A 13392-nucleotide genomic window follows, 5' to 3' on the forward strand; every position below is an offset into this window, starting at 1 on the left:
GAGCCAACTGATCCTGGTTACCCGAATGTAACCCCTATGGCGACAGAAACACTCGAAACAGGCCCACCTCCAGTCGTTCCCGCACCGATAGTATCAGATGTACCCATAGCCCCACCCGATGCAGTTACAGCTGATCCACCAAAATAATTAAGAAGTAGCACAAGGCTATGAATATTTATAAAGTTGGTTATCTTCAAAGTAAATTTAATGATGCAAATAATTTGTAAATTGTTTTATTAATATTTCCATATTTTAATTGAAAACTTTTTAACCCCGTTAGCATTAGAAATAGCATTAATGAGATTTTTTTTCATTTAAATTACTTAATGCCATACTCAGAGTCATTAATTGGGTACTAAGGCCCATTCTTAGTGACAGAGTGAGTAAACAGAACCACAAACTACCACAAAACTAGATGTTGATCATATTTCTAATAAAATCTATTAGAATACCCTATCAGGCGTAGTATCGCTTAATTAATCTAATTTGTGTAGAAGTTTGTAACACGTGGTCTTTCTCTTCGCTCATCGACGTGGGCTCCACTTGACTACAAATTGTTGTAAACGATACTAATCTGGGGTAAGGAGCAATATTGTAACAAACTCAAAGGTTATGTTTCAAACATGTCGAAACTGCTTAATTGGTCTACTTGAGGAGTTTGCATTCATGTCACGTCTTTAGTAAAGATTTGATTTGAAATTTAATTTTGAATATTTAACAAAAACAGCGAAAATATTGTATTTAATATTCGACTTACAAGATTTTTGCAATTCTAATTATTTAGAGAAAAAAGGTTTATTGATATTATTTCGAAATTTTTATTTCAGTATAATAAATAAATAGTAGTAGTAATAAATAATAGTCGTCGAATTGAAGTGTAATTTAAATAAGCTAATTTTATGTTAACAAATATAACTGTGCGTTTTAATTTCAATATTTAATTGTGCGCTTGTTTTACTTTCTGTTTGAAAGTTCCCTTTATAATTTCTTACATTTCTTATACATCAGTAATTTTGACAGGAAAATATAAAGAAAACGTTTTAAGACTGTCAAGTAGATTTAGTCATAAACCCTCATTCACACGGGCGCTTTTTTAACGCCGAGTTAAAACTCTGCGTTGGCAGCTCTCGAGAGACGAACGCTTTAAAATCACTCTTGTTTCCTTACCCCAGTGCTCAAAATGCAACATCGCATTTTAATAGCACTGCTTTGTTTTATTTGAACTTAACGCGCATTTAAAAAGCGTTCGTATGAATGAGAGCTAAAGTATTTTTTGTAGTATTTGCGAAGTCTACAATGAACAGAGTACATAACGTTTCATATAAATACTAGTAAAGTTACCATCAGATTGAACACAACTACAATTTACATTATAACTTAGTAATAATGATAAAAATTATTTTCATATTGTCCGTTTTAATTATGACTGAAAATGTAAGTATGAGACTAGTTAACTTATTCAGGTCAAATTTCTAAAGCGAACAGTCTAGACAACTTGAGATAGCAGGATTATTTTGTAACTTCTCTGACATAGTAATTACGAGCGAATTAATTTGATGTAAGTAAATTTAAGTTGTTTAGGCTCGTCTTCAAAATTCGAAGAAGATAAAATCTCCATTTGAATATTTTTTAACGTTTAAACTAGCATCTTACTGAAATACTCGAATCGTTCTAGCTTAATAAATGCTTTTTCATCAAAATTTTAAGGGTGCATGTCATACCTGTACCATGCTCTAAATAATAAGAATTATTGATAATTTTAACATATCTAAAAATGTACTCTTAAATTCATGTAAAGATTTAGAAGAAATAAAATTTAATATCTGTTTTTTTTTTATTAGATAAGCGCATTTGTTACAAAAGATGTGTCGCCGGCGTCCACTCGGCCAAATATCCTGGAATCATTCCAAGTGAATATTGATCAGCTTAGGGAATGCGTAGATCAAAGTTTGGCTCGGGCGGCGAGCGAGGTCAACGAGAAGCAGTTGGAGCCAATCCTCAGTGTCATCGGGGATCAACTCAATAGGATTTCTAAAGCGGTGAGTGTACTTAATGGCCTACGAAATACGTTAAAATACGCCTGCTGTTACGGCTTCTCCCAATTGATTGTTATGGAAATTAGATTTTTAAGACAATTGTTCGGATGCCTTCTTATGTTGGGTTTCGTCTTATGCAGGATGTCGTCTTATACAGAGTGTTGTCTCACACAGGTGTCATCCTGTTATAAAATGTTTCGTCTGGTTGAAAGAAAAGGAGCAAATTTTCATAAGATATAGCTTTATGTAGATACATCAATGTCTGTTAGCATGTCTTTCAAAACATGTTTAAAACTCATTTAAACAAAACATTATTTAATGAGAAAGAAAAAGTTGATGTTTTTGTACAAATGTTTCCGTAGTAGAAACATACGATAATAACTATAAATATATCTTCATTTCATTAGATGTGGATGTTTTTGGATTATTAAAATAAGCTTTCCCCTTTGTTAACAGCAATTGAATCAAACATCGCGCTCGCAATAATATTTTATTTTAAGTTAAAACAGCCAATTTTTTTTCAGTTTACCGACTTAACAGCACCAAACTCATCGCAATAAAGAATGTAAATACAAATTAAATTGATGTTTTTATTCGATATTAATAAATAAATGTGGGTTTTAAAATGTTGTGTTTTCACTTAATTATTTTACAAGAAAACAATAAATCTTCAAATGGTGGATTTCAATCCGCGTCCTTAATAAACCTCATACTGGCATCAAAATTAGAACCGTGGAACTTTTGGTTAGATATCACATGCTTCGCGTAACTTCTAACAAAATAACCAGTAAAAGGATATGTGAAGTATAATAAAGTGTCACGTAATACAACAATATGAGTATATACTTTCATAAGATAATACAAAACGGGGACATTTTATTATCATTAAAATGTTCGAGCTCAGAAACTTTTACGAGGACTATTCATGTCGAAAGAAAGACCTTGACAAATACTTAAATTCACTTTTAAACGATTCAATTACGACTTTTTTTGAGAGATCTTTCACAATTTTTTTTTTGCAACATGTTAAGACTTCTTAGTTCCCAAATTCTTAATATTTTTTTCCCACCGTCTATACTAAGCAAAGGCACCAATATGACTTCAAATAAAAAAAAAGTATTTACATAGATGCTATATTGATCATGGTATGAATTTTAAGATGTTTGAAAATGTTGAAAATGTATGTACGTCTGTTAAATGTAGTGGCCGGATTTTCCTTCGTCCTTTGAAACAGACGCCCTATTTCATGCAATCCTGTTGGTGACGTTTGTTTGAAAAAGGTATACCAGGCGGAAATATTTGAACTTTCTTTGTTAAACAGGTATTATGTTTTGAACAGATTTTTTTACGACTTTAAAATGCCTGAATAGTATGTCAATATGCATGACTCTTAACCGGGAAACTATCAAGTGTTTTGACACAGTGAGTTTGGTTGAGATAATTAATATGTAAAGTTTAGATTTTAAATATTATTTGATGGTTCCTTATTCTCTTCTCTCATTTATTTAGTTAAATCAATGAATTTCCAAATATTTCGAACGAATCTTGATGAAATTTGGCACAGATGTAGGTACACATAGGATAATTGTTATGTTTTTTTTTTAATTCCGCGCGGACGGAATCGCGGACGAAAGCTAGATTCTAATGAAATCATTTTGTTATTATTGTCTTAAGCAATGACTTAAAAGTAATTAAGTAATGAGATAATTGCTGTTGTTGTTCTAAGCAATGTGAGATAATGGGCTCTTATTATTTCAAATTACTTGTAAACAAAAGTTGATATAAATAAAAGTGAAGCATAACATTTATCATTAGTTTGTTTTGTTCTTCAGTAAATTTGGTCGAAGAATATTTCGTCAACATGAACAAAGTAGCAATTATGTTTTTAGCTGTCTGTCTTGTTAACGTAAGTACAATTTTTAATTTCATTTTTTTTAATTTGCGGATAAATGTTTTACTTTTACTTAAACTTACTTTACTTAAACTCATCACTATATTTCGCGATGTGCATTCTTAACAAGGATTACGTTACAAATTTTTTTAGACATATGTGTTTTCGAGCATGTATTTTAATTGAAATGTTAAAGTGTGACGTATTTTAACAGTTACTTGTTTTCAGATTCACTGTTTTGTGAAACGTGATGCAGAACCTAGTACCACGGAGAACTATCTAGAACAAATAAAAAATCAAATACAAGAGATATCGAAGCGTATTAGCGGCAAGGTGTCGGAGGCTTTTGATCCCGATCAATTGAAGAAAGGTTTCAATGACGCTATTGACAAACTTAGTAACGTGGTAAGTAGCAAATACTCCTTTCTACAGTAAGATCTTGGAAGATCGGTTGAGGTCTTCACACAACACTTGGCCTATTAAAATTTTAATCTATGTATTCATATTTTAATTATTTACAGTTGGAGCCAAATAAGAAGAACGAAAACAAAGAACAGCAGGCTTAAAGAAAACGTAAAATGTATAGATTGTTACAAATCTCATCATGTACTTTTAAAATTAACAAAAACGTTGATATAGTATCAGAATAAAGAGAAGCTCTGTATTTACTTGAACAATTCACAGTAAAGAACTAGTCCGGTCAATTCACACATATATAGGTACAATAATTCGCATAGATCTAAAAATGGGTAAGATTATTCAGAATGCATTATATGTGAATCCTAATAAGTCCTAACCGATCTCGTTACCTCTAAAAAATATTCAAGGTCAAAGTTCACAAAAAAAGTGTTTTTTATATTTTTCATCAAAACGCTAAGTATTATTAAAACATTTAGAAAAAAATGTGGACATAAAATAGAGGTTATTTCATTTACTAATTTTTTGATCTAAAATTTTGTCTAAGGTAATTTAAAAAAAAAAACATACCGTTTTACTCAAAAACATAAAATACCCATTTTTGTGAAATAGACCATAAATATTCTTTCTAAATACGGAACAGATGACTACTTTTCAAGTTTCACATAATGTCCAAACATTAATAACAATTTTCAGTTCTATGCGAATTATTGTACCTATGCAAAAATATTGTCCGTACTAAACCTAAAAGGTTTGATGTCACTATTATCAAGATTTGAAAAAATAAACAACAGTTAAGGAAACATGTGGTTATCCATTTTTGAGCTTAAATCAAATTCTTTATCCTCATTAAATTTTTGATATTTTAACTCTGCGATTTGGTTTTCTTTCACAATCCTTAAACATTGAAATATCCATTTCTCACATTCCCATTAAAACAGAAATATCAATTTATTTTCGCACGGTTATTAAATCCAAAAAGAACAAAAGCTTAAAATAAAACAACGTTGATAATTTTTAGATTAAAACATTATTAATGTGCTACATATACACGAATAACTTTAGGTGTATATATAAATTATGCTTTATAAAAATTCTAAAAGCAAGTTCATAACTAATTTCAATTTTATTTTATTGGTAAATATAATAATCATGCTAATATTATAAATGCGAATGATAAATGGATGGATGTTTGTTTGAAGGTATCTATAGAACGCCTCAACGAATCTCGATGAAATTTTTCACAGATGTAGAACATAGTCTGGAAGAATAAATAGGCTACTTATTACGTTTTTCTTTTATTCCGTGCGGACGGAGTCGCGGGTGACAGTTACTTCAGTATAACATTCACTTCATTATATTCTTTTCATTACAAATTAAAAGAATAAGAAAAGTTTTATTATCAAAAGGAAAAATAAATATTAACAGTAACACACAGATAAACCATGGCACAAACTATTTAATGTAACACTAATTACTTGCGGAGTGCTGGCCCCTAATTACACCTAGTCTCTCGGGGATAAAATGATTAAAGCAAGATGCATAATTATATTACTTTCTTGCTTTGAAATGCGCATTTATGTACCAATTAAACTATTTATTTAGTGTAAAATTTTGTTAAAGAATTATCCTGTGAAAAAAAATAGCATGAATCTGAATAATTTTAATTGCATGACTTTTAATAACAGGCGTAAAGCGGGCCTAAAATATTAGCTTCGATCGCGTAAGTCCATTTATGTTGTTGTAACTTAAAGACAAAAGTTGATTAACTGTATAAATTTCATAGTAGGACTACAGTCGATCCACTATATCAAAGTAACTATGAACTTCCACTGTCAAAACATCAGTTTAAAACACATTTACGTAATTGTCAAAAAAATAGAACGTCACTTTATCGTAGGCTATGAAATTACAAACTATAATTAAATGAAGCATGAAAGTTGAATAACCGTTATAAGCAAACATCTCTTCAAATTATTGTTTGTAGTTAACATAGTTCAGAGTTCACCATTCCGGATTAGAAAAGTAGATGCGACGATGAAAGGTGATGAAAATGTTGATGATAAAGGAATTATGACAAGAATTTTAACTGTAGTTTTCGAACAGATTGTTTTAAATGCAACAATATTAATATACGAGAGCAAAATAAAATAGATAAATGCAATATTTAATAGTAATAATTAACTTTTGTCAGTAGCGATAATAAAGGTCAGAGATAAGATTGACGATCGTGTCAAGTTTATAACACATATAGAAACGTTTGAACAAATTCATATTTTTCCTGTAAATCTCGTTGCAAGGTCGTGCTTCAAGAAAATCAAAATGAATAAATTTATTTTGCTTGTTCTGGCAATTTGCCTCATCAGTGTGAGTACAGTTATTGATTATTTCATTATATTATAAAATAAATAAATATTATGCGAAGTTAACATCGAAAGTGTTTCCTCTCATTTAATATTAACACATAAATGATGAAAACTAATACGCATAGTTTATTTTAGTGAAGTATTAAACACTTAATCAATTAGGATTGGCACGTTGGTAGTCCATCAGTAATCTTTTAAAGTCATCTACAGATTTTCTACTGTTCGTTTTCTTTTCTGTATTAAAATATCTTTCTAATCTTATGATCTATACATTTTATGGCACTATACATAACTAATTGTTTTGTATCTTATAATTCTTATAAATAAAATTATTATTCCACAATAGGCTCACGCTTTCGTAAAGCGCGAAACCGAAGCGGTGACACCTAAAAACGACTGGCTGGAAGACATACAGAATCAATTCCAGACAGCAATTAAAAATGTACAGGAAAAAGCGGCGGAGACCTTCAATCCTGACGAAATTCAGAAAAACCTGAAAGCTATTGTTGACACTTTTGAGAAAACGGTAAGACGATTTACGGATCTTTACCTTTTTTCAGAATTATAAAATCTTAAATAAGTGTGACATTTCATACTTAATGTATTGTAGTATTAAAGGTTATACTTATTTGCCTTCTTAAGATTTTTTTAAACAAGTGTTTAAAGATTAGGGTAAACTCTCGTTGATGTATTCGAATGTAGACGTAGTGGTCTAATACGGAATCTTATAATCGATCCTCAACAGGAGATTAAAATCATGGCAAAATAATTGTTTTGCAGAAAGTTGAAAAATGAGTAAAACGCCCTTTGAAATAAACAACATATATGAGACGACTTAGTTAAAAATACAAAATAAATTAATTTTTATTTGAAAACACGATTTTATTTCATCTTGAAAATTGAAATTTATTACCAAACGTTTGATCTATCAAGAGTTTCAGATAAAAAAGTTTAGTTTATCGATAAATAACATATCACGTCAGTGAATGAATGACCTTTCATTCTCCGTTTGAATTCAGCCTCAGTTTCATAGAATGGATACTACGATGCAGACAAATTATTCCAGTCTTTGGAGCACGCATCAAAAACGAAAAAGTAAAAATGCTTCGTCCGTTCAAATGAAAGGGAGATTCGCAGCGAAACGATGAAAATTTAGCGTAAAGGCATGAAAGCTATAAAATTCACTCCGACTGATGTTATATAACATCGCGTTATTGCCATTTCCTAACATTTTTGCTCACAAACGATTTGATCAACAAACTACATGTCTAAGGATTAATAATTTTGGAAATCCTTAAACAAATTTTGTATAAATATACGATTCAAATTAACTTAAAATAGGTAGTTTACTCATCCTAAAGGGCGTTTTTTTGACGCCGCGTTTAAACTCTGCTTTTATCTAGTTCGCCTTGTGCTCAAAATCCAACACTGCGCGATAAATAAAGTCGCGTTTTAAAAGCGCTGCCATATGAACAGATACATAGAAATGCATTTGTTCTCTTTGAACGCATTTTTAACGCACGATAAAAAAGCGCCAATGTGAATGTTTAGTTATGTGCTATTTATTAATATCTTTAAATAAAAAGAAATCTCTAATAACATTTTTAATGTTTCAGATCAACGATTTGAAGGCAAACACCGAAAAGAAGAATTGAAAAAATCAATTTACTTCTTAACAACAAATGTGATTCTGTGTAGTAATAAAGTTAGTTTTCAAATTTTATTTGTTCCTTATAAATACTGACTGAGATGTTTTGGGTAACTTATTTGGCATAGTAAAAAACCTTGAAGATTAGTCACAGTAGGCAATGAGGCAATTTTTAAAATATTTGTAGACTTGATAGAAAAGAATAAAAACAATAGTGTGATAATTCATTTGTTTCACAAGTAAAGCATAGATGCATATACCGGCTGTTGAATACAGAAAATAACTCACACTAAGAGTATATTAAGAGCCTTATAAACAATAATAGTTTGAAAATGGACACTAAAAATTCAGCACAAGCGTCGGTAATGCTTCGAACGCTTCCCCTCTTAGCATATAAACTGCTCCTTTCAAAGTTTTACATTTCAAAAGAATCTTAAAGCCTGAAAATCCAATAGTGATACAACATATTGTTATTTCGTAATCAGTGAATTAAGTGATCATTTGTTTGGCAAATATCAAAGTAATCTTTAAAGGAACATGTCTATGTAAATTCGTACACTTTTATGGTACTCAGTGGACAGCAGGATTCTCTAAAATAGATAAGTAACAGCTGGCCATAGTCATCTATAATCCAATCACTTACCAAACTTAACTTACTTAAAGTAACGTTAAGCAAACGTTTAAAATGTCTACAAAATGTTAGTAAAAGTAATGTAGTGTAAGTCCGTAGAAAGCTCGAGACAAGACGGTCCGTAAAGCTCAAATAGGATCAGCAAGAGCTTTGTAAGGTGGGCTTATCGGACAGCTGCCTCCATGCATATTAAAGCTACCTAGACTCAGTTGGCGACTGGACAGAATATTCTATTAGATGTTAAAGAAATACGACGCTAGCGTTCAGGTATATTGATATTTAATCGTTATCAGAACTAATTTAGCGGTTATTTCAAATTCACGAAATGTAATGAAGTCATATTCAGATCTTAATGTGTGTTGTTTTTTTTTCTAAGTAAGTATAAAGACGTATAAGTAAACAAGAAATAAAACAAGCCTAAGTAACGCTTTAAAGAGTTTAGTAATTGCTGTACTAAATTAAATGAGTAATTGTTATATAACTAAAACGAGCTAGATCAAAAAGCAGGTCTTGAGTGTACACGAGCCAGTCACTAGTCTTGTTTTATCAATTTCCACAGTTATCTGCGCCGAGGTAAAATGTAACGAACAATTTTAAATCTTTCACCTTTAACGCTAGCTAAGGCACCCGCCTCGTTCAATATGCATGCGGCCACGGTTAACCCGTACGCAAAGCCCCTAGATACTGTTGAAATGTTTTCAACTGCATAGCTTTGAGCCGTAGGCATTACTTTCCGTATTATATTACCGTTTATTTCAACATGCTAAGGGTTTGTGTTAACATTACATAAGAGTTATGCTTCAACGTTTATCTCGCATATATTTTCACCTTATCATTTACTAGCTGTAGCTCGCGACTCCGTCCAAGCAGAATTAAAAATAAACTTAACTATTGGCTTATGTGTTCTTACTGTACATGTATGCCGATTTTAATCGAGATTCGTTGAGTCATTCTAACAAACATCCATCCATCTAAAAATTCGCATTTGTTATATTACTAGCAGTCGCCCGCGACTTTGGTCGCGCGGAATTAAAAAAAAAACTTTATAAATAGCCTAAGTATTCTTATGAATACTCGTATGTTAAAATTCGGCGCCAAATTTCATCAAGATCCGTAAAGCCGATCTTGAGATACCTTCAACCAAACATCCATCCATTCGAATTTATTATATTAGTAAGCTTAAGATTTACATAAGAAAGAAAACATTATACATACATAGAAAACATTATACAACATAAGGAACCGTCAAATATAAATCTAAATTTTACATATTATCTCAACTAAAGCCTCTACTCTATGTCAAAATATTTGTTTGTTTACCGTTTAAGAATCAAATTATTGATTCAAACATTTTTACGATGAATTATTTACGATACCTAAGTAAGATAAGTTGACGACAATTTGTTGAAAGTGGACGATGTGTTCATTTTATTATAACTCTCGATCAATGTCATCAGAAGGAACGTAATCTCCGAGCAGAGACAGATCACAGGTGTACAGGTGTGGAAACGGCTCAACAATTGCGAGAGTTGACTCGAAGACTTTCATGAATAGACATAGTGAAACATAAATGAACAAGGTAGCTTTGTACAATAGAACTATAGTATCGATATAACATTTCAACTCATAAAATATTACACTTGATATTCGTGTAAAAATATTAGAGATGTATTTTTATAAAAGTTAGTTACCATTTAGAATATAAGACTATATATATTTTTATATACAGTCTAAATACTTTCAAGTAAGATGGGGTTATTCGTGAAGAATGTTTACCTAGGTACGAGTACATACTCGTTACCTATATATGTAGATATATATGTAGATATATTAATGATTTTATGGTGTAAAACATTTGCTGTTTGACTGTGATTTTCAATGTAACCTTACAGGCCCGCTTTCAGACTCATTCTGCATCAACTAACACTATAAAATATATAATTCTCGTGATGATATGTCAACGTATAGGTTTTATTAAAGTATTGTCTAGTGTCAGCAGAAAACTATCTATCTATATGATAATCGAACAATCACGAGAAACTATTTGTATGAAAATTTGAAACGAGCTTCGAGGCACTGCATTTGAATGATACGATGGGAAAAATAACATTTCCTTTTCTTTGAACTGTTTTTGATATAGCTTTTAAATCTATTTTGCGACCGTTAACTAGTAACGTACTATTTACATGTTTTATTTTAATTAAACATGTAGGTACATTAGCAGAATGAAAACTGGTCTATTATACGTATTTCATTGTGCCCGTATCCGTTGCTGTTAGTTTGTCAGTTGCGGTTTGTCCTCATTTGTTTCCATTTGTTCAATGTTGACAACTCCATTAACCATCTCTTATGTTCTAACGACAGAATTTGTTGCTAAAGAACAATTATAAATAAGAAAAAAAAACTTATTTTTACCTAATTATTTTGCCAATTCAGTTTTTTTTTAATCAAGCGAAATAGTGAGTTGCATCTGACAATAATTGTTGTTAAAAATATTCGTAGAATTAGTGGCAAATATTTATAAACATACACCTATCTAATTACAGTGGTAGACGCCAGCAGCAACAACATCCGTTGCACGAATTGGTCGGCTCGCCCGGTGTAATACCACGACCACACAGAAGACTGGCGTGAAGTGGAACTAATTCCGCGTTTCGTCTGATGCGTGTGGTGCCGGAGGCCTAATTTTAGTTCCCCTTCACAACTTCCCCTTCACAATCTTTGTTTATTAAGAAAGGATGAGAAGGGGAAGTGGATTTCGCAGAAGAGGGGACGCATGGGAAGGGGAAATGTCCTCTTTCTGTCCCCTCCTCCGTTGATTAAAAATAGGCAACGCATCTGCATTTGCGGATGACCGTGGGCAACGGTCGTCTCGCTATTTCGGCGAATTCAGGTGACCGTTTGCTCGTTAGCCACCTTTTCATATATAAAAAAAACTATTATTTTCCGCGTTATTCAAAATTTTCAATACACTTTCATGTGAGTGTAGTCATGAAAATCTTCGAGTTAATTCAGACAAATGTTTGTTGGAGAATTTTCACACCTGCTCCCTCGCAATGTATCTATCTGGAGATTCCAGAGAACTACAAGAAACAATTACTATTATTATGATCTCTGATCAAATGTTCATAATAGGTCACAAACCTTATTTGTATTATAAATGTCAATATTTGTAAGGATGGTTTGTAGCTGTTTCTTACTTGGTAAGAACAGAATAGCCGAAAGAATTTGGATGAAAAGAGGCGGACGAAGAAACAGGTATCAGCTAGTAAAGTTATAATTTATTGTTATAAATTAAGCAATTTTAATTTAATAAGTAACATATATTTATTAGTTGATATTTTTTTAATCATGCCAATAGCACACGTAATAAATAGAAACAGATTAAAAATTTACTCATAAATTATGGATAATATGTAACATATTACATTATTTTATATAAACTTCGTTACAAAGTTTTGTATAATTTTACATATCATACTCGTACTAATACTATAAATGCGAAAGTTTGGATGGATGGATGTTTGTTTGAAGGTATCGCCGAAACGGCTCAACGGATCTTGGTGAAATTTGGCACATATATAGAACATAGTCTGGAAGAACACATAGGCTACTTATTAAGTTTTTTCTAATTCAGTGCGGACTTTATAACTTTGAAAGCATTGGACAGTTTTCAATAGACGTAATTATCGCTTAAATGTTTCAATTCAACTGATTACTCACAAAACGCGGACAAAGTTTGAAATAAACACAATTTAAATGGAAATCACGTATGGGTAATAAAAGCTGGCAAACGTTTAAATTAATTCTGATATTAATTGAAACCTCTATAGAATTTTATTAAAAAAAAACTTTTACAGTCACAACAAAACCACTGGCACAATGGTATCGTTACATACAAAATTCGAATTTGAACCATTCATGGATTTTCGCTTGAATATTAAAAAAAAATACATATTTTTGCCTGCGTGATAAAGATGATGATGGAATCCTAATCTTATTCAAATGTACATACAAATCGAAATAAAGCGCAATAAAGAGCACGAATGAGGTTTTATTCCACTTTATATGTGTTACAAACTTTATTTATATGTGTTACAAAACAAGAAGTAGACAGAAGTAACCTGATACAAAATGCTAGTCTATAGTGTACAAAAAGTATTAAAAAAGCGTTCGAATTACAAAATAACGAAAAGTTTTACAATGCAATTTATACTTTTAAACTGGGAGAAAAAGTAATAACGAGTTGGTTCAATAAAAATTGGTCAAATAAGAATTGGTCGCCTAGGAGTTGGCAGTAGTTGGCCGAATATCTGTTACTATGGGAATGTATGAGTCTGAGTTTAAGCATTATTCAAACATTGCTTTACATCGTAATCTTTATAACAACATTTTGTATACAT

At 31.2% G+C, this 13392-nt stretch overlaps 2 protein-coding genes and 1 long non-coding RNA gene across 3 annotated transcripts in view; 2 read left to right on the top strand and 1 right to left on the bottom strand.

Moving 5' to 3' along the window:
• LOC106718772 (suppressor of lurcher protein 1) overlaps positions 1-13392 on the bottom strand; it is a 245727-nt gene that overhangs the window by 97724 nt on the left and 134611 nt on the right. The gene's annotated exons all lie outside the window — the stretch shown is intronic.
• On the top strand, positions 3866-4748 carry LOC123721236. Its single transcript, XM_045679231.1, has 3 exons — positions 3866-3942; positions 4156-4332; positions 4449-4748. The coding sequence occupies exons 1-3, from the start codon at positions 3898-3900 to the stop codon at positions 4491-4493; spliced, it is 267 nt and encodes an 88-aa protein (XP_045535187.1). The 5' UTR covers positions 3866-3897; the 3' UTR covers positions 4494-4748.
• On the top strand, positions 6603-7124 carry LOC123721237. Its single transcript, XR_006756186.1, has 2 exons — positions 6603-6711; positions 7057-7124. It is a non-coding gene; the product is annotated as an uncharacterized LOC123721237 (long non-coding RNA).

Source organism: Papilio machaon, chromosome 9 (genome assembly GCF_912999745.1).
Source record: "Papilio machaon chromosome 9, ilPapMach1.1, whole genome shotgun sequence".
In the NCBI taxonomy this organism is placed as follows: Eukaryota; Metazoa; Arthropoda; class Insecta; order Lepidoptera; family Papilionidae; genus Papilio; species Papilio machaon.